Raw genomic sequence first — 22,563 nt, 5'->3', positions numbered from 1 at the left:
ATTTATTCCCAGTTGCTACTAATTCATTCATCAAAAAGTAATATACAATACAAATCACCAAGGCCAAATTAATAAAAACACCATATAATTTTTTTTATCAACGTATCGTTACAAATAAAATATGAAAAATACTAACAAATACAAATGTTTATGCATAGAAAATTAGAAAGTTAACTCCAAAGCCTCGGTCTAGTGGTAAAAAGACAGGTCTTGAATCCGAAAACTCTCGGGTTCGAGCCCTGCTAGTGTCTTTGAAGAGAGACAAATGTAAGGGCTCTTTGAGCCCTAAGGTCTTCCTTATTTAGACTAAAACATCATTCTATCACCCTAAATTTTTATTATAAAAAATAAATTAAAAAGTTATGTATTTATTACTTTTAGTGTCTTTACTTTGTATTTTGAAGACTATTTTTTATATGAATTTCTTAAACAATTTTTTAAATTTTTTTTGAAAAATCTTAAACAATATTTTTAAGACACCGTAAGTATGACTCAAAATATAATTATGCCAGCATTGTAACATTGTTCGAGATTGACACTTTAATCATCTTATAGTGCAATGTAACAATACCCTCTCAACTCAAATTTATTCCACCCTTCCGTATACTTCAAAAGCCACTAATTCAAAAGGAAATGCTTTATTTTATTTTATTTTTTTAGGCAAAATATATTGCACATGAATCATGCACAAAAACCACCTGCTTCATAAACTTTTTATATATCCACATATGAATAGCATGTTAATTTTATGCATAGTAGTATATAAGTACTACTAGCTATCTATAGCTACAATATATAACCATTAACTTTTATCACATAAAACTCTGAATTCCATTATTTACAATAAAACATAGAGACACAAAGAGGTAGTAATTAATATATATATTTGATGATGCCGCTTACACACTTTTCTTCTAAAGAAGCTCGAAGATATCCACTTGCAAAAAGAAGCTTTCATGCTAATTAATTAATTAATAATTAGAATGTATCAATTACATAAAATATATTATATATATTTCAGAAACTTGAGAAATGACTCTGAGAAGGTTGAACCATTTGCAATTCCGTGGTTGTTTGGCATGAATTATCATCGTTCATCAAGTTCCTGTATGTACAAAAGGAATTAATATTACTAATAGATATCACCTTTTTTATTATCTCCTTGTCTTAAGTCTCATTTTTTTTTTTAAATAAAGTTGTATTTGCTTTTTTAAATTGTTGTATGTTTTAAAAATATTTAAAAACATATTAACTATTAAAATGCAAAAATATTAACCTAATTTTACACAAACAACTAATATCCGACAATCGTTATCCAACAATCGTTAAGGTTGATGGTATAAAAATCTCCACCAATAATAATTAATTAAATCATTTTTTTAGCAATTATTATGATGGTTGATGCTTTTTTTTTTGAACGGCAAATATATGCTACTATAACTTACTCTCGTGGTCTTGAAGCCCAAAGAGAACTAAGAGCTCGAAGACGTCCATAATACTCTCCGATAATAAGGAAACACCGTGCTGCTTGACGAACTGTCAGTATTCGACATAGTTGGTGAAGACTTTGTTGCCTCAAATGATCAGCCTTCAATATATTATATAAACATGAAATATATTAATATAATTGAGTGAGAAATCATATAATTGCACTTAATCAAGAAGCCAATTAAGTTAACCAAAAAAAAAGTATAAAGCTTAATATAAAAAAGGGGTTGAAACTGATGAGTTTGTCTTACCTGTGAACTTGGACCGATTTGAATACATTTTTATATATAATATGATATGATTTTTTATTGTTTATTATTGGAATTTAATTAATTAATGAGAAATCATTATTTGTCAATTTGGTTTTTAATTAAAATATTGATGATTATAAGTCTCCTTAGGCTTATATGCAATCCATCATTGTCTATACCAACTTTTGATTGAAACATTTTAAGATATAAAAAATTACATCAAATGTCTGGCACTCAATGTTTTGATTAACATTCATGCACCGTACTTAGCAAGTAATAAACTAAAGTATCCAAAAATTAACAATTATAATAATGAAATAATTAATAATTTTATATACTTACAAAGACATATGTATCAAACAAGTAGTAGGTACATTAAAGTCAGACATGTTATTTAAAAGAAAAAATGTTAATTTAATTATATTGAAAGAAATTGATCATAGTTTGATGCAAATTGCAATATATAGATAGATCATGGTGCCTACAAATCCTCTTCAAAAAAATTATGGTGCCTACAAATTAAAGAACTAAAGGCATATATTTATCTGGTATAATAATATTTTATTTTTTTGACATGAGCTTTGGTTTTCTATTATTGAATATATTTTTACTTGGGTCTTAACTAGGACACTAGTACTAGTTAAGGAGTTAAAAAAAGAAATAAAGAAAAAGTTATGCATTAAAATAATTAAAATTTAGATTTATCATGTGCTGACTACACAATACTCAAGAAAAATTTTCTAAATTTAAATTCTTAACCAGTATCTCTAGGGCACTATTTAACATTTGCTTTTTATTTTATTTTATTTTTGAGGTAATAAGGAGGTGTAAAAAGACAAGGTAGAATTGCGGCGCAAAACATGCGTGGACATTTTAGAAAATAACAGTTTAGCTCCTATTAATTAATACTTACACTTGCCCATATTAAGATGATTTTAAAAAAATTTGTGGAATTTTAAGATTTTTTAAAAATTAATTTGTGGGTGTTAAGAATATAGATAGTTAGTTAATCAACTAGAGTTAGTTGATAGGTTACCAAGTTAGTTAGGAGGTTAGAAAGTTAGTTAGAGAGTTAGTTACTCCAAATAGTCCTATAAATAAGCTACTTCATTGTACATTTTACTTATTTCTTTTATCAATCAATATTCATTCAATATGAATTTCTATGAGTATCTTCGTCATGAATACTCTTATGCACTCTATCTTGCCGACATCTATGATCTTTATCCATTCGATTTCATGATTCATAACAGTGGGATTTATGTAGATAGTTAACTTTTTTTAGCATATGTGTGTGTTAGTTAATGAGAAATGATATTTGAACTGGCAAGGGAGAGAAAGGATACTCTCCAGTCAATTTACCATGCAGTGGAACATGAGTCATTGTTTTAAAAATTAAATTTTTTTAAAAAATGAGGATGATGTTTTAATGGTATGGATATCATAAATGGATATCATTTAGTTTAATCAAAAGTTTTGTGTTTAAATTTAGTCGTGAGAATACAAGTGTTTAATCTTTCAAAATTCTTTTTTTGAAGGTACAACTTTATCATCTATTGTAATTCTACCTAAATAAAAAAAAAACCATAAAAAATGATCATGGTCCAATCCGTATTTCTTATATTTAAGCTAAAAATTTATTCGTAAAAATAGGAAGAAGAAAAACAAAAATCTTGAGATAAACCAAACTCTAGAAAAAGAAAAAAGAAATTAAGGTTAAATTGCAATTTTGGTCACCCACGTTTCCTAATTGTACGATTTTGGTCCCCCTAGTTTCAAACGAGCAATTTTGGTTCCCACGTTTCATAATTGTGCGATTTTGGTTTCCCTAGTTTCAAACGAGCGACTTTAGTCCCCCACATTTGCCCCATTTTGCATTTTTTTGTCACTGTTAACTATTTTGACCAAATAATTGTTGACATGGAATTTTTTGACACATGTCTAAATTATATTGGACAACCTATAATTTTTTTTACAACCGGCAATGCATCTAGCGTCATCATATTATGTAATCGATCTACCAATTTAATGAGAACAACTCTTGCATCTGCCACGGCAAGGAACATTGTATGCAGGCTGCTAACTTCAACAGACTCAAGTAACCCTTCATTGGTTTTTTTTTTAAAAAAAATATATATATAATTTTTTTTATAGGTTGTCCAATATAATTAAGATACGTGTCAAAAAAATTCATGTATGCAGTTTTTGGTCAAAATAGTTAACAGGGACCAAGAAATGCAAAAGGGGGCAAATGTGGGGATCAAAATTGCTCGTTTGAAATTAGGAGGACCAAAATCGCACAATTATGAAACGTGGGGACCAAAATCGCTTGTTTGAAACAAGGGGACCAAAATCGCACAATTAAGAAACGTGAGGGACCAAAACTGCAATTTAGCCAAAAAAATAATAATAAAGAAAATAGAAAAGAAAAGTAAATTACTAAGTAATAATATGATATGAACCATCCTTATAAGGGGCATATATAAACTCTAATTTTGTTTTCAATTATTCTTTTTGAATTTGAAGATAACTTCAATAAAACTTTGATTATTATTACTTCTCCAAAATTCTTCCAATGGTTTGATGATTTTGAATATAAGACCAACAAAGGGAGGTATGGACAAGTCATGCATGTATAATGAAATTCAAATAAAATGTTGCCATAAACGCATGAAGTGAGACTTTACGCATGGTCAAACAAAAATTGTGCTATTTTGTTTTAAAAAATAAGCAAATAAAAAATGTGCTACAATTTATAATTTTGAAACATATACGTACACATAAGGCTTGACCATATTGGTAGTGTTTCATATTTATCAACAACATGACATTTTTGCTTAAAAAAATAAGAATTTAATTTATATGCACCGTCGGTGTAAAGTTATTTTGCACATGCGTCCAATAAAAAACTGACACATCATGTATGGTCATTAAAAACACATGATGTGTCACATTCATTATATGACGTGGCAATGCGTCATTGGATGTATGTGTAAAAATAATTTACACCGACGGTGCACAACAATTAAACTCAAAAAATAATCCCTTTTTTGGTACTATATCTGAAATTAAATACATGTTTAATTTTTTTTTTTTTTAACTACGTTATTGATACGAAATATTCAACTGATTTAATACGAGATTAATATATGTTTCACGGACGTTTAATAGTAATTTCTGTATGAGATTAATATATGATATCATGTTAGTTTACATATATAGTGTAGATATAATAAGTTTGTTTACCTGATAGACAAATCCTTCAAGGTTGGAAATTCTAGCCATGGCGGCAACCATTTGTTGAACACCGTCAATGACATCCCCTCCGGCGATGGTGTCAACAATAGCGTGGTGGAGCTGTTCATGTCCTTTAGAAAGAGCTTCTTCTGCTTGATATGCCGATTTCCCTAGTTCCATTATCCCTGCTAATTGCTGCTCCGCTAGGGGTTCCAACTGTTGTGTCAACATCTATAACCAAAATCATAAAAACATCATTAATAATTTAATAAACATATAATGATAAAATCACTGTGACCCCGTAAGCTTAAGCCAGTTGGTAGGGACGTTGTATTATACATGCAGGAGTCGAGGTTGAAACTTCGGACATTCCATGTAACTTCTAGTCACTAAACTACTTGACAAAAAAAAAATAAAAATTACCGTGATGAGCTCTGTGGGTTTGAAACCACCGATCCAAATGAAGGGTCGTTCAGCAGGAGAAGCCCAAATGCCTTTAATGAGGTGAAACACATCTGATTTAACAGCCACGCCCTTCAATCGGAAAAGCTCATCGTAATGATACAAATATCCGTCCACAATCACTCTCAATTCATTATCCGGTAATGCTGCCTGCAGCCCGGCCCTAAGTTCCGCCAATTGTCGTTGATCTTCTTCGAGCCATCTTGCATACTCCATGTCAAACATTGCAGCTCCTACAACGAACAAACATATATAATTAATTTTAGCTGTTCAATTTTTTATTTTTTTTTTGAAAATGAATAAAAAGAGCAGATTACTTACCAGGGCTTATATTGCCACCACCACAACCCAAGAATAGTCCCTATTAAATAAATCAAACACCACAAATAATTATCATCATGACTATAGAAAACTACTTAATAAAAACTTTATGCTGTAAGAGTATTTTACATTTTCATATTTAATGAGTAATATTAAAAGAAATAAGAGTGTACACAGGACCAGATTTGAGTGCAGTCAAGGATTTCTGACTGCACTGCATTCAGGCACATTGGAGCCGTTCAATAATAGATCGGACGGTCAGATTTAAAAATCAATTTTATATTTAAAAAACTAACTAATATCTGAACTTAAAATCTTAACCGTCTGATCAAGATCGGACGATTTGTATGTACTGACTGCGTGCATTTTGACTGCACTGGACCGTACACACACCTGAGAGCGTGCTCTTTGAAGGTCTTGTTCCAGATTGGATAGCCTTAATCTACTTGTCTCTAGCTGCTGCACATAAGCCTGTTTCCATAATAATATTAATATTGCTTATAAAAAGGAGAAAAAACACGAGGAAAAATTGGAGATGATCTAAATCCATAATCGTAGTACTAGTAATGTAGAATGTGTAATGGTTGACACACCTTTTTTCTTAGACGACTTTTCTTTGCAGCTTCTCTGTTTTGTGCCAATCGTCTCAGTGTCTAATGACAAATCAAACAACAAATTTTTTAGTATTTACTACGTACACTTAACTCTTAATGGTAAAAAAACAAAAATACATGGAATATAATATATTATATGTTATAAATAAATGTAACGTGTGATATTTTTTAAAAAAAAAAACCTTTGGATCAAGTGTCTTTTCTGATGTTGAAACAGCTCCCTTTTTCTGCAACCACAAGAAATTAATATGGATTATTACTCCCCAATTTTGAATATAAACAAAAGAAAAATTAGTTTTATGTATTTGGATTCTTAGAATTTCTGGGAGTTGGACTTAACTCAATTTTATAAAACGGACTTATAAACTTCTACTTTTATTATTTTTTTTATATTGGGAGGAAATATTTCATAAGGAAACACAACACAACACTAACACGTTAGCAATAAAAACAAAAAAAAAAAAATTAATTTAAACTCATAATAGAGTTATATTATTAATTAGATCTATGTTTTCTTAAGAGGAGGCATGTAATAATGATCAATATGACATGGATATATAGTAAAAAGCATCTGTGTCTAGTGTCTACCATTATTTATTTTTGTTTATATTATTAATTAAAATTTAAATTTCTAACTCAAAAAAAAGTTGGAATAAAACACAAGTGAAGTGAAAGTATCTGTTTGGTAACTGTTAACATTTGATAATGACTTAAAAGATTCTCTCCTTTTGTTTTCTTTTCACATGTTCATCTCTCTCTCTCTCTTTCCATATTTCATGTCAGAGATTATTCACAGAAAATCCTTCATGAATCTTTATTTTCTCAGAGTTGTTGGGATCTGTGTTTTGCTTTCTTGTGCAGTAAAAGAAAGAAAAAAAGAGAGTGAAAGAAAGAACAATAAAGTAATTAATAGTGCTAAGTAATTAAAGTTTTGTCTGAGTTTAGGAAACATGGAAAGAGAGATTAACAAACCTTTTCATTATGTGATTTGGCTTTTGATTGATTCTGTGATGTGCCTGTTTTTAAGCTATCATCAGTTCCTGTCTCCTGCTGAAGTTGTTGATCAAAAACATGATTATGATTATTATGATGATCTGATGAAGATGCTTTTACACTTATTGGAGAATCTGTTTCAAATTGTAGCTCTGTTGATCCTGAATCAGTGCTTTCCCCTCCTGACTTTGAACCTCCCTATGTTTCAAAATCCACCATAAATAATTCATTTTCATTTTCAACTAATTTCATTCTTTTTGTAAAAGATAGTGGAAAAAATATTACTTTTTTTGAAAATGAAGATCTAAATTATAGTAAGGGCATGTTTGGTTTGCATTGAGTTTGTCTGACTTAGGTTTGGTATCACGGTGAGAATGATAGAATCACGATGATTTATTGTAATTTTGCACAAGTTATTGAGTATAGTTTTTGAAAAATTATGGTGGATCGCCGTAATTCTGATATATCCAACATGATACCAAAGGCTGAATCACCCTGATATACACCATAATTTTGACAATATCTTAGAGATTCAACAAAATCACAATTTCAAACAAACTTTTGATCTAAATTAACATGAATAATTCTAAAAAAAAAAAGTTTTTATTAAAAGTTATTTTTTTGTAAAGAATGAGAATTTTTACATATGGAATGGTCAAAGAAGGAGAAGTGAGAGAAGCTACAACTCTTGGTGATTGTTGGAATCTGATTGGCCAAGAAGGAAACATTTCAAGTGTAGCTGCTGGTTTACTTGTGAATAAAGCTGCTACAAGAAATCACAAAAACAAAAATAATCTCATAAGTCATAACCAAAATAATAGCACAAGACTATATAATAATATATAAGACATTTCAATAATATATCAAATAGTTTAATTGATGAACCAACTCCTCCTTTTGGAGTCATGCAAGAGAAGTTAGTATTATTTGTTCATAATCATTATGGATTTATTGTACTCAAAATGGTAACTCTTCCAACTCCACACTTTTCTTCCTCCAATACTATTTTTTTTCTATGCTTTTTGGAAAGAGTTGGTTATGCTTATGTAACATAAGAAAAAATTAAATTAATTAACATACATGATTTTCCTTCATCATTTCTTATCTTAATTCCTTGTAGAACAATTGCCTCTTCAAGCTCTCCAAAATCAAAAGCAGACCCTTGATTCCTAAAAAAACCAAAAAAAGTTATGAAGAAAATAAATTAAAGCAACTTTATAATAAAAAAAAATTTAAAAAAAAGTAACATATTAGATTATGTTTGATAAAAAAATTATAAGTGTTAGTAGCACTAAGATGGAGAAATTATTGAAGAATTAATACATTAAGGTTGATGTTGAATTAGTGATTCCATGAAGAACTCCATAAGGGACATGTTGACTTGAAGGTCCTGACTCAGACAAACCAATTTCTCCAATTCTTTGGCTAGCCATGCAAAACTATGATCAAAGTTCAAACCCTTCTCATATTCCTTGAAGCTGAAAATTAACTCAAGTAACAAGAGAAAAACTTGATTACAAAAAGATGAAAGATATAAAATATATGGTATGTTTTTTGTGTGTCTCAATATATATATATATATACACACATAGATATATAGAAGTCATTTACCTGTGTGGACAAATTAGAAGAGAGAAGAGAATGATCAAAGTTTTGTTGTCAAAGTTATATATAAGTTGTCACAAGAAGATAGTTCAGTCATTTTCTTATATATAAATTCTATTTTGTAAGAGTTTATCTCTCATGGGGTGTCTCTATCTTCTTTTCTCCTTCTGTAGGAAGAAAACTTATTGAGAAGTGTGTTTGGCTTGCTTTATTATTCTCCTTAGGTGTAAATATTTAAGGTTGAGAAAGTAAAATTGATTTTATGGCAATAAAATTAATTTTGTAAAATTGATTCTAATTAAAAGTAATTAAAAGTAGGTAGAAATTAATTAAAATGATGTATGTTTGTATACATATTCGTAAATTTGAGTTGAATAATAAATTTAAATGCAAAGTTAATGTGTGTTTAATTAGACTCAAGTATATGTTGGAATATTATGAGGGGGCTGAATCACATTAGGATTTAAACAACCACATAAATGAATTAGACGTTACATCTTAATCTAAAATTTGAAGAGATTGTGACTCTGACTGGGAAGACGAATAAGCTAGCTTATAACTTATAAGCTAAAAGCTCTGTTTGGTAACAATTTTTTAAAAAAAAACTTATAATTTAGTACTCCCTCCGGCCTCTTTTGTAAGCCAAAATTCCATTTTGCACACGTATTAAGGAGTTACTTTTTTGTCTTGATTTTATGTGAAATTTCTATTACAATTCCTAAAATGATCTTCTAATATACTACTCCGTCCCAAAATATAAGCAAAAGGAGATCAACAAAAGTGAATGTATCTGGACTAAATTTTAAACCAAATACATCAACTTTCATTGACCAATTTTTGCTTATATTTTGGGACGGAGGGAGTATTAGATTTGCATTGGGAATTTACAATCATGTAAAAAAGTTGAACAATTAATTATGGGTAATTTTGGAATGATATAGCATTTAATAAAGTTATTTTTTGTAACTTTTGCTTATATTTGAGGCAAAAAAATTTTGTTGACGTTTGCTTATAAATAAGGCCGAAAGGAGTATTTTACTAGCTTATAAGCTAAATGCACGGAAACTCGCGATTATATCTTATGCGCTCACTTATACTTGGACGCATCATATTACACTAAATCCAAACATATAATAAGTTTATGTTTAGTTCAATTTTGATTGGAGATACAAAATCCAACACTACTATAATGAACGGAATGAATTCATGAACAAATTCATAATATTCAAAATTAATAGCATAAATCATGTCGTTAAAAAATAAAAATAAAATGAGTTGTGCTATATATCGCGAAGGAAACTTTCACGAATGTATCATGAAGGAACAAAACGTTGTATAAATTGCTGGTGTGACCATTTGACTGTATCTCTTTTCCATTCTGATTTCTATGTTATCCTCACCAAATCAAAAACAACACTCCAATTGCAAACATCTTATTCCAGCTTTCTCCTATTAAGCTTAAAGCCACACTTTCACCTCAAATCAATTCTATGAATTTCATCATCAGCAAACGAATAAATGTCCAAATCAATTGTATTCATGTTCCTGTCTCCTTAGAATTGTGTTCGATTCTGATTCCAAAGTGAAAATAACAAGATTAAGCCATTAAGAAAGAGTTGAATATCCCCTTCATTTCATCATATACCTCAAAATTCTTAAAAGTCCCTTCAAATTTAAGTTAAGACCCAAATTAAACCCAAATCGGTGGATCTGTATACTGAAGCAGTATTCGATATTTGGATCTTTGGAAACTATGGAAAAGTGAAGTGGTGTTGTGAAAGTAAAGGTGAAGCGGTGTTGAAGAAGAAACAAAAATAAATGACTGAAAACAAAAAAGAAAAAAACTGAGAAAGAATAAAACACGCGTGTGTATCTAATTGTGCCCCCTGGTTCGTGATATTTGATATTGTGGTGAAATTATTTTTCGCTACATTGAGCATTTCCCAAATAAAATTTAAATAAAAACCAGTCAAATTTTTAATATAACCAGAGAGAGGAGTGGGGTCCTATGTAGGAAGCCACTAGAATCACTGACTCCTACTCCACTCTCTCTTCTAACCGTCTGTCTTTTCTCATTGGTTCTCTTGTGGGCCTTCAACTGGGCTGCTTGTGTTGAGTACTTTTTATAACAAAAATTTAAAATCATATTATTATTATGGGGAGGGATCAAATTACACCGGTGTAACATTTGAGTAATGTTACACTGCTCAATAACGCTTTAACGAATAAATTTTTTATAAAATCCACCGTTGGATTGAAAGCTTATATCGTATAGATCATCCATGTTGAATTTTACAAAAATCTAAAATCGTTTGATAGGTTATTGAGATCGATGAAGATTAATGGTTTACGCGTTTTTATTGAATACCGTTAATCTTGATCTATCTCAAAAACATATCAAACGATTTTAGATTTTTATACAATTCAACATAGATGATCTATACGATATAAGCTTTCAATCCAACGCTGGATTTTGTAAAATTTGTATTCGTTAAAGCGTTATTGAGCGGTGTAACATTACTCAAATATTACACCAGTGTAATTTGATCCATCCCCTATTATTATTATTCATTATTTATAGCAATAGAATAAATTTTATACAAGATCAAGATAAGACAAGTTTACTTTATATCAAAAAAAAAAGATATCAAAAATAAAAAGGATCAAAATAGAAAGGTTCAAAGGTAAATTTTCTTGGTCCCTTCATACTTAAGGAGAGACTATGGATTTAATTAACTTTTTATACAAATATAAGAAAGTGAGTTATTTTACACATCATATATCTATTATCATGAACTTGTGCTCATACCATTAATTTCAACCAAAACATTAAAATAATATTCCACAAGAATATTATATAAAAACTAAAAATTAAAAATATTCCACAAGCATACCCACTTTGTGTATTTAATCCTAGCTATGAGATGGATTTGTTTGGTATTTTCTTCCTTTGTTGATAGGTCAACATCCATTCCTTGTCATCACCTAATATCATGCCTTGTTAAGATTCTTTTCTACTTATAGACATTTTTGCAGAACAATATGGTACACAAGGTAATCATCATATTGCATTGCTTGCAGAACAATATAGTACATAGATCAATCATGAATTATTTTCAACTTAATCTATGTCTTGTTGGAATTTGATTATGGATCAATGATAAGATAGTATATGCTGTCTATAAAATATTTAAAATAAAAAACTTTGTTTAAGCATACTCAAGAAGACTCAAATGATATTTTAGTTTGAAATTTGAATTTAGCTTGAATTTGTGTTGTGTTATGTTTGACAATCTAGAATTTGTTTTCTACAATTTATATTTAGCTTGTATTATATTAGATCATTTTGAACTTTAGTTTGTATAATGTTTGGATAATGTGTTGATTTAGACAATTTGTATTATATTGGATAATGTTTTAAGAAATTTTGTTGGACTATTATATAGTGTTTTCAATTGTTTCTATAAATTATATATATGATGGCCGGTAATCCAATCCTGTATATATGGTTGGACTTCGGTAGTGTTTTTTAATTTATATTTAAATTAGATTTTTAGTCGAATCTAATAAAATTTAAAGCATATTTTAGACCATTTATAAACGGATCAGACAGCCTGTTTTAACAGCTCTAATTGTGTAATGAAAGTAAGAGTATGTATATTCTCTTTTGTTGAACAAATCCATCAACATATGTAGTTAATGTCTTGGCTTGGCTTACCTCTCAAACATTTTCTCTTTCAAACTACCATGTATAATAATACAAGGGACATATAAACTCTTGATATTTATCGAATGTAGTTAGTTGTTTTTCTTGCACTTATAGATGTTAGTTCTAGACCACATATTATTGTGGAATAAATATAGATGAGGGAAACTTTTATGCAATGAACCTCATCTACCCCACAAAGAGGTAAAATCAAATATTATTAAATATTGTGCTTCTTTTATATAGGTATAATATGCCTCCTACCAATTATTCCTTTGTGGCTCAATGATTGGTCATAAAAAAGTGATTTGGCTAAAAATATGAAACCTCTCATAGGCAGGCTTAAGTCAATATATGTATGACCCTTTAAGTATTTACACCTTTGTTCCCAATATACCTTACAATATATGATGTTCATCACATGGAAATGTTTTTGTGAAGGTTTTAGACAAATAGATTGTTCTATGAATTTGGCATTACCTTTAGCCGTAATTATTTGAGCTGTACCTGTCTATGAAGAGGTGATTTGTCTAGATCAAATTTAAATTCTTGAATTAATTATTTCTTTGTTGATGATAATTATATTCAATTGTTATTAAGTTATTATTACTTGTTGTCTAAGCAAGCAAAAAAGAACATTGTTTATAACTTTTTTTTGCCTTTGAGCAACTTGTATGAACATTGCCAAAATCGCCATTAAGCTCTTTGACAGAAAAATAAATAAAAATGTTGCCGTATATGGCATTGAGAATTGGATCTCTTTTAAAACTTCCCATCTCTTTTCGATAAGTTTTAATTGTTGAACTAATTTAACTATTGAAATTCACTAAAGAGACCGGACTTATCCTATAATTGAGTATTAAAAAAAATTAGATTAAGGGAGAAAACATTCCAATGTAAGATTTATAATGAAACTTACGTGTATAACCTATCAATTACGGAATTTCAGACTTGACTAATTTGAATGTTTGATTAATATAATTTTTCTCAAAAAAGATCTGTCATAGATAAGTAGACAGTAGCTGAACTTGATTTGGTATGTTGCATTCAGATCAAACTATAGGTGCGTCCAAACAATAAGATCAAACAATAAGAATTAGATAAATATCCCTATTAACCGGAGTACACACCCAAAACTATACTAAATATTCATCATCTCATTGAGATAAAAACTTTTGAGATCAATAGAGTGCGGGAAAAAAAGTTTCATATTGTTGGAAGAGTTGAAGTTGAACACTTTATACTTTATAAGTGAGATGACCCATTAACCTAATGCCTTAAGATTTTGGATGAAGATGTGGTGTTAGAGTCACTTGTAAGGTTGCTCAATGTCCAATGTGCTGATCTAATCCAATGAGGCTCCCCCCTCACGGCCCACAGTGGTATCAGAGCCCAATTGTGGGAGAAATAAGTGAGTGGCGAAGGATCGTGGACACGGACGGAGAGACTCACATTAAATGGATGTAAGTGGATAATGTGGCTAAATGAAAGGTTTTCATTGGTTTTTGGATTAGGGTTTAGATAGGTATCGAGTTTCTTGCCAAAGACTCCAACACTATTGGAAGCACCATTTACTATGACTCTCTTCATCTCTCGCTATTCCACCGTCAAGAAAAGCTCTCAACTTTCTCTCTCCCGGAACCTTTCTACAATGAACCCGCGAAAGATTTGACTCAAGAAGCAAAGTTTCATAATGTGTCTATGATGATTGATGAATGGAGGAACATTCATGGTCATGGAGAGCCTTGCGGGTTTGTGTATTTGGATTTACGGTTTAGTGCTAATGCGAGATTCACGCAACCAATGTGGCCGGTTATGAAGGACAAGTTAGAAGGTCATTGTGGAGAAGTGACTTGAAATGTGTCCTTCGGGTACAAACACCGTCATTGTTAACTCGTTTCTTGCATCGTGCGATGTTTATAGTGATTTGGTCACTACAGTTCGGATTGCATTGTTTGGAATGTTGATCTTTCTTCTTGTAATTGCTGTGGCTGTTCCACTTCTTGTTGAGCATTTCTTTTGCTCTACCATTTTTTCTTGAATCTTGAGTTTCACTTTTTCTTGTTCTTCAAGAAATTGTAAAGTTGTTTTGTTTCATTCTTTCATGGATTTCAGTTCCATGTTTTGTGTTTAGATTTTCAGATTTCTTTTTTAAATCATGAAACCAGAGAACTCATTAAAGGCTTAACCGAATGAATCACTTGGTACATCAATTTTTTTCGTATACATTAAATTTGCATTCTTTGCGGATGACCTTTAAATCATAAACTATGTTTTGTAGGAAACTGAATCAAAAAGAATTTCGGTTGAAGTAGATAGGTTATTGGTTAGTAACACTGCCAAGGTAGCCGAAAAAATTTGCTCACTAAGTTCAAACAAATTAGATACAAGCATAAGGTTTGTCAACAATATTTGCAGCTTCATCATATTCATATATACAAATATTCTGTTAGAAATAACTCAATAAGTAACAGTTCATTGTTTCCTTTATTTTTAGCAGTGATGGCATTGGCGGCATCATAAGTCTTTGCCACGACGGTGTTGAGAAAAACCTGCAAGAAGATTTAGTTGTATGCTATTAAGAGGAAAATATTCTTTTCATTTTTTATGTTGCATTCTACATTTGATATTTAATATTGCTCTATGCTGCAGCTGTGTCAAATATGAGATGCCTGTGAATGGTTCAAGTCATATTCAGCATCTACTATATGGCGTAAATTTTCCCAAAAAGGTAAATGAAGTATTATTCAATATGAAATTATTAACTCTGTCAATGGCATAATTCAAGTATTTGGGCATGGTTTACTCTCCTTGAACATCGATGTTTTGCAGACGATCTTTGAAAATGATATAAAGGAAACAGTTCTCTGGCATGAACTTCAACACTATCATAGCCATTTTGAGAGGTACAGTTTATTAAACTTCGGTATTTACTTTTGCCATGTGAAAAATCCAAAATAGACCTTTGCAGTCGGTTTTATGGTGCAGCCAGTTATATTCGACTCTTAGTTTAACTACATGCGTAGTTTTGCTGCATTATAAAGCCGAATGCGGAATTGTAAAAATCTTTGACAGACCAAGTTGAATACTCAGGTCGAATAATCAAGACAATTGGAGAAGTTCAAATAGAGTGCATTAATTCACCATCAACATTATTGGGAAATTACATTACATTTGCGTGTTTATTTAGATGATTGGGAAAAATGTTAATAGTAGTGAGTTGAGTCTAACTCAACCCTTACAAAATTGAATTCTGAGGTGAACATTGCCCCACATATGAAGTTATAATCGGGTCTAGTCTCATTCAATATGGGACTCTTAATTAGGGGTGATAAAACAGGCTCGGCAATTGTGGCACAATATAAAGGTTTTAGAAGTCTCCGCAACATCAATGCAACCATAATTGCAGCCACAGTTGCCTGCATTTTGCTGCAAACACAATATAGAACCTGCACTCCCCAAAAGTCAAAACATCTATCAAGGCTCGAGCATGATTAGCATGATTTGAAAAGCCAAGAGCAGGTTTGTGCATTCTTGGTTATCCAAACATGCACAATTTTATCATACCACATCTTAAAATAGATTCAGAGAGACGAAAAACAAACAGATATGAAACTCCAGAGAAAATTTTCTAATGATATAACTTTGAAGACCACTTGAATGGCCACATTCACTGTAACAACTCAAATCTGTTATAATGGTATTTATTAATTTTGGTCTATAAGACTAAAATTTACCAGAACAAAACTGACAATGTTAAATTTTTGGAATAGTGCATAATTAATAACTTCTCTTTTGCCAAACAAATGATCAAATTCCCGAATGTCTACTATGAGGTATGATTCTTGGTCAATCACACAAATTTTAAATTGAGATTCAAACCAATAAGAATGTTGTTAAAGTTGTGCATAAACTGTTGATTTCCGTAAGTTACCTGCAAATGTGAAAAAATAATTGGACTTAAATGAAAACCTGAGCTATAACAAGGCATTTAGAAGAACAGTCCTATTCAAATTTAAAATGTGGATCAACATCTGTGTATCTCCTCATCAGCTCAACCATGGATGTAGTGAAATTGGCCAACATCTTGCATTCTTCATCAGACTTTGCCTCGGAAACAACACCGTAAATGACAAGTTTCTTGAGAATAGGACATCGCTTAAGCAGCCCCTCAACCCACTGGGAGAAAAGATCATTAATCACATTCCACCCAAGCTCCAAAACAACAACATTCTCTAGATAAGAAGATCCTTGTAAACTATAGTGAAGAACTCCATCTCTCACATCATAACTCAGCGATAAATGAGTCAGGTGTGGAAAGCAAGTAGCAATAGTTTCCAAATCCACAACCTCATCCTCATCATCAAACATCACATCCCAAAGCCTAAGCCTCTTCAAATTCGACGATCTCGAAATCATCTGGTAAAATTTTGGCCAGATAATTGTGAAGTTGCTGATATCCACAGTCTCAAGATTCTCAACAATCTCACCGATATCAAGATGTATAACACTAACATCGTCAATCCTGAAATTCTTCAAAGTCCCCTTACCAATTAGTTCAAAATCCTCAAGCGCACAATCTTTCAAATGCAGACACTCAATCCCATCAGCCTCCAATATAAACTTATCCAAACTGATTGCTTCAACATAAACACTCTTCAGCGTCGAACTACTCAATTCAACGCTCACCTGTGCATCAGACATTGCAATCTCCGGATTAACAAGCTCTAAAACCTCAATCCTCGGACACGCAGACACCAAAAGATTCAAATCCAACGCAGATATACTAACATAACTCAACGAAAGAGATTTCAAACACGGAAACCTCTGATAATTAGGCTCAACCCCAACAATAGAATTATGAGCCAAATCAAGTATTTCCAGCTTATGCCTACCACATATCTCGAGAATATTAACATTCGGCATAGTCTTCACATTATAAAACAACTGCCTCAAAGTTTCCCTTGTATACATAAGCCAAGCAATAACAGCAGAAGCCGAAAACTCATCAACATCTTCCATCAAAATGGAAAGGGACTGCAACCCTGAAGTCTGGAAAATTGTCTGTGTGATCAAAATCTCGAGACGGGTCGTTGTCATATCGCGATAAACAGACCAATCATTCGAACTGAATGAAATTGTATGGAGATGTTTGCAACACGCAATTCGCCATTTTTTGCATGTTGCTGAGGCAATTACTACATCTCTTGCAGCCTTGAGATGGGACAGTATGTTCCCAATGACTTCAACAGGAAGATTCTCCATCACTCACAACACAAGACACAAACACAAACACAAAAATTGTGTCTTGTGTTGATAAAAATTGATAAAAAGAAACCTTTTTTTTTTTTTCAATCCATCAATAAATTCAATTCAATTCAATCGAAGAGTGAGTGAGTGAGTGAAAATCTGAAGAACAAAAATATTCAAAAAAATCAAATAGCAGAATCGTTGTGAATAAATGGTGTTAAATTGAAATCATGAAATATTAAATGGTGCTAAACTAAATTGAAATCATGAAACAAGAGAAATCATAGAAAAATGAGAAAATGAATTAAGAGTTGATTAAGCATACAAAATTGGGGATTGATGAATTAAATTTGGGATGAGAATTGAAATTGAAATTGAAATGAAAATGAAAATGAATGAAATATTAGATTGGAATTACCTGAAGAGAAGAGAAGAGAAGAAGATCCGTACACAGAGTGATGTGAGAAGAGTGATTTTCAACATCAAATAATATTAATAATATGAAAATGAAACTATATTTATTTTTTTGGTTGATTGAAACTGTATATTTTTTAAGACAGAAACTGTATATATTTATTTCTATCTTTTTTCTACTTTTTATTTTTTTTATATTTTATGTATATTTAAAATAGAGTTTAATTGATATGCACTGACGGTGTAAAATAATTTTATACGATTGTCCAATAAATAACAATTATTTTGCCATGTCATGTCAAGAAAGTGGGGTGATGTTACAGAAAACATGGTTGATATTGGTTGACAGTGTAAAATTATTTTACATCGTTGGTGCATATCAATTAAATCCTTTAAGATATATGTAAGAAATATTTGATAATAAATCTTTTATGTTGAAATATTATTTTTTATTTGAGTTGTGTTGTTTGACATCAAAATACTGGTGTGTGCTTATTTTTATTTTTTATTTTTTTATCATATATATTTTTACATACATTTAAAAAATACATATAATATATGTATGAGTTAGAATTCGAATCCCGAACATTCAACTTATTTATCTTATAAATATAATATATATATAGAGGTTAAAGTTCGGATCTCAAACATTCAACTTATTTATCTTAAGAATGAAATTTATAGCTATTAAACAACCTGACAAAAAAATACACATAAATACGCGTGATTGTTGGTTGGAGGCAGGAGAGTATGAGAGAAGAGAGATATAGGGTGTGTTTGATTTGTTAAAGGGTAAGTACTGGACAGAACAGTACAAAACAGAACAGCACAACACATGACAGAACAGCACAGAACAAACTTTTGGGATATTGAACATTTTTTTGTCTTATACGATATTTTGTTAATAAAATGGTATTTTGGCATTTTAGACAACTTGTACTGCGGACAAAAAGTTGTGCTGTGGTAAAGTGAGGTACAAAAAATTCTGTTTTTGTCCTGCCCATTGCTTCCCAGTTTGTCCAGTTCCTGAAATAGTTTTACAATCAAACACAGTACAACTACAGTTGTCCTGTCCAGTCTCTTATTTTTAGCGAATCAAACGGACCGATAGTATATTGTTTACCTTGACATCATTAATTGTAGTAGAGATGGTTGTGAGATTGGGGGTGGAATGTTGATGGGGTAAGGTGATGTAGTAGTAGGAGGAGATTATTTCGTGTGGGAGAAAAAATTTCGTCTCAAAATTATTGTCATAATTTAACTGTGTGCACTATTTATACAAGTTATTTTGATCATATTTTTTAATAATGTATAAAGATAAATATTAGCATATGAGATCTTGTTAGATTTGTCTCGATGAGTACTATTAAAATATTAATTTTTAATAATACACAACTAAAGATATTAATGATCAAAATTGTGCATCGGTAAGTGTGCAGTAGTAAAGTGTGACAATTATTTTGAGACGGAGGAAATATTATTCTTTGTTGGATTAGGTTTTTGTGCAGGATAATGTGGTTGACAGATGATCGTAGAAGCGTCAACATAATAAATGAATATTACGTTTATTACTTTTTATAAAAGGCAAGTATTTTTTAGATTTATTAAAAAGACCAAAGGTAATAATACTCTATTAAAGGTGGGTATCATCTCTTCACACATACACACACCATTTCGAGGAGACTTCATCATTTAGTGACATAATATGAAAGTTTCTCATGTAAAATAATAGACTACCTACTAAAAGATAATTTAGTTGGGTGTAATATTTTGAATTCATATTTTGTTTTGTGTGTAGCAAATTGTGGAGGTCAAAAAAACTTGCAACAACGTAATTTTAAACTTGTTTCTTCTGCTTTATGAAATACTAGTTCCCACAATTATATTCAACAATTTTGTGGTCATCATTCATCAACCATCTAATAAGGCATTAATAGAAAGATTTTGAGTTATTTGGTTGGCTTGTGTTTGGTTGGCTTGTGTCTCTAAGCTCCAAACACAAATTCTCATAACCATGGGTCACACATGTTTGAAAAAATGACTAAATTTTATGAAAAATGTTAAATAGTGTTTCAGGGCACTAGTTAAGAATACAAATATGAAAATTTTATCTCGTAAATTGTGCATTCAATGCTTTAATGATGTAAAAAAATTATTATCTCTCGTTATTAACTTTTTCATTTGTAAATGTAAATTTATATCATGAATATTTTATTGTGTCATTTTTTTGTGTAAACTTTATATTATGAATATTTTATTGTGTAAGTGTTTTTTGTGAGAAAATTCTTAAAAGGGGAAATAGTCATTTTAGTCCCTCAATGTGCAATTCGCTGTCATTTTGGTCCCTCACTGAGGAAAAATTATAGAATAGTCCCTGAATCTGCATTCTGTTAGTCAGTTTGGTCCCTGCTGTTAAGTTTGACTGTTAACTCAACAAAAAAACTGACGTGGCATTTTTTTGGAAACACGTCAGCTTGCTGAGTTGGCATGAGGGACGGGGAAACAACCATTTTGGTCCCTGAATGTGCAACTCGTTGTTATTATTGTCCCTGACTCAAAAAAAAATACAAAATAGTCCTTGACTCTGCAATCTGTTAGTCACTTTGGTCCCTTGCGTTAAAAATTGTTGTTAACTTTATAAAAAATTGAACAATATCTTTTTTTTTTGGAGACAAATTGAACGATATCTTATTTGCTAACATTTGGTTTTTATATATTAATAAAAATTTATGATCAAAGTAGATTATATGAATAGTGTACAGTAATCTAAAACGACAAATAAAAAGGAACGGGTGGGGTAGTATCTAATTTCCCCCGTAGAATTTGCATAACAACATAATTTGAAACAAGGAATCAATCGTTAGTTGGTTCAGTGGTGATTGTTGCTGAACTTGGTAGGAATGACCACATTTCGATCCCTCACAACTACGATCGGGAGGGGCCGGAACCACTTGATGCTATAACTAACCCCCGAACCAGATTAAACTGGTGGTGAAAGTCAACAAAAAAAATTGAAAGAAGAAGAAGCAAAATGGGTTGTTAGGTAATTTCATGTATGAAGAAGATAAATGAAGAGAAAAAAAGTATGCATAACAACAGAATTTAAAAGAAGAAGCGAAATAAGTTGTTGTTAGATTATTGAATGTATGAAGAAGATGAAGAAGAATGCGAGGAAGAAGATAAAGAAATTGAGAGAAAATAAAAAGTAATGTCATTTTAGTCCCTAACCACATCATTCATCCAACTGTCACACAAATCTGTTAAGTCTGCGTGTCACGTGTCCCTAAAAAATGTCACTTCAGTTCTTTTATAAAGTTAGCGACAATTTTTAACATTAGGGACCAAAGTGACTAACGAATTGCAAGGTCAAGAACTATTTTGTATTTTTTCTTGAGTCAGGGACCATAATGACAGCGAGTTGCACATTCAGGGACCAAAATGGTTGTTTCTCCGTCCCTCGAGCCAACTCAGCAAGCTGACATGTGTCCAAAAAAATGCCACGTCAGTTTTTTTGTTGAGTTAACGGCCAAACTTAACAGCAGGGACCAAACTGACTAACGAAATGCAGATTCAGGGACTATTCTATAGTTTTTCCTCAGTGAGGGACTAAAATGACAGCGAATTGCAGATTGAGGGACTAGAATGACTATTTCCCCTTCTTAAAACTCAAGCACATATATCAGACCTGCGTACTATAAGTATACGGAGAAATCGGGAATTTAAAGTTTGAATTTCGACTCTTTCAATAATTTATAATAAATAAATAAGAGAAAGATAAATCTACAAAAACCAATTATAAAAAATTTAAAAGATTTAGGGTCCGTTTGGACTAACTTATTTGTGAACTTATACAATACAACTTATACAAATAAATAAATTTTTTGTATTATTATAAGGGTTTTTCTAACTTGTGCAACATTGCACACATGATAAGAAATGAGTAATTAATGTTTTATTCTCTCTCTTTTATTTTTCTCCTAATTTATTAAGTAGCAACTAATGCTTTTTTTTTTCTTCTTTTCTTTCTCTCTTTTCACTCACTCCCCCTCTCTCTAATCACAACTCTCTTCTCCTCTTTCTCTCAAGAACACATTCATGTGTTAATCGTGAATAGCAAGGACATCGGTTGTGGACCACCACTTGGACTATATTCCAGCGGGCAGCGGCGTCTCGCAAACGTGCTGTTCGACGGCCGCCGCCCAAAACAAACTGATCGGAACCC

General features: G+C 31.1%; 2 protein-coding genes across 5 annotated transcripts; both read right to left on the bottom strand.

Moving 5' to 3' along the window:
• Nucleotides 1-796: 796 nt before the first annotated feature.
• Nucleotides 797-9,176, bottom strand: LOC123924186 (transcription factor TGA9-like). 4 transcript variants are annotated; one of them, XM_045976988.1, is made up of 13 exons: nucleotides 8,978-9,176; nucleotides 8,690-8,844; nucleotides 8,447-8,535; nucleotides 8,011-8,132; nucleotides 7,346-7,564; nucleotides 6,556-6,600; nucleotides 6,353-6,412; nucleotides 6,153-6,230; nucleotides 5,760-5,799; nucleotides 5,400-5,671; nucleotides 4,986-5,207; nucleotides 1,446-1,588; nucleotides 797-1,105 (listed from the first exon to the last, which is right to left on the bottom strand). In XM_045976988.1, the coding sequence occupies exons 2-13, from the start codon at nucleotides 8,797-8,799 to the stop codon at nucleotides 1,018-1,020; spliced, it is 1,488 nt and encodes a 495-aa protein (XP_045832944.1). In that variant the 5' UTR covers nucleotides 8,800-8,844; nucleotides 8,978-9,176; the 3' UTR covers nucleotides 797-1,017. The 4 variants fall into 4 exon arrangements, with proteins under 4 accessions (XP_045832944.1, XP_045832946.1, XP_045832947.1 ...); XM_045976990.1 differs by having other exon boundaries at nucleotides 8,053-8,132; nucleotides 8,978-9,158; XM_045976991.1 differs by having other exon boundaries at nucleotides 8,053-8,129; nucleotides 8,978-9,158.
• Nucleotides 9,177-16,346: 7,170 nt separating this feature from the next.
• LOC123924755 (F-box/LRR-repeat protein At1g67190-like) lies at nucleotides 16,347-18,412 on the bottom strand. Its single transcript, XM_045977724.1, has one exon. It carries the CDS (start codon nucleotides 17,940-17,942, stop codon nucleotides 16,683-16,685), a length of 1,260 nt encoding a protein of 419 aa, XP_045833680.1. The 5' UTR covers nucleotides 17,943-18,412; the 3' UTR covers nucleotides 16,347-16,682.
• Nucleotides 18,413-22,563: the final 4,151 nt, after the last annotated feature.

The sequence above is a fragment of the Trifolium pratense genome, linkage group LG4 (genome assembly GCF_020283565.1).
Source record: "Trifolium pratense cultivar HEN17-A07 linkage group LG4, ARS_RC_1.1, whole genome shotgun sequence".
In the NCBI taxonomy this organism is placed as follows: domain Eukaryota; kingdom Viridiplantae; phylum Streptophyta; class Magnoliopsida; order Fabales; family Fabaceae; genus Trifolium; species Trifolium pratense.
Note: the sequence above shows the minus strand (reverse complement) of the source record. Positions and strands in the feature narration are given on the sequence as shown.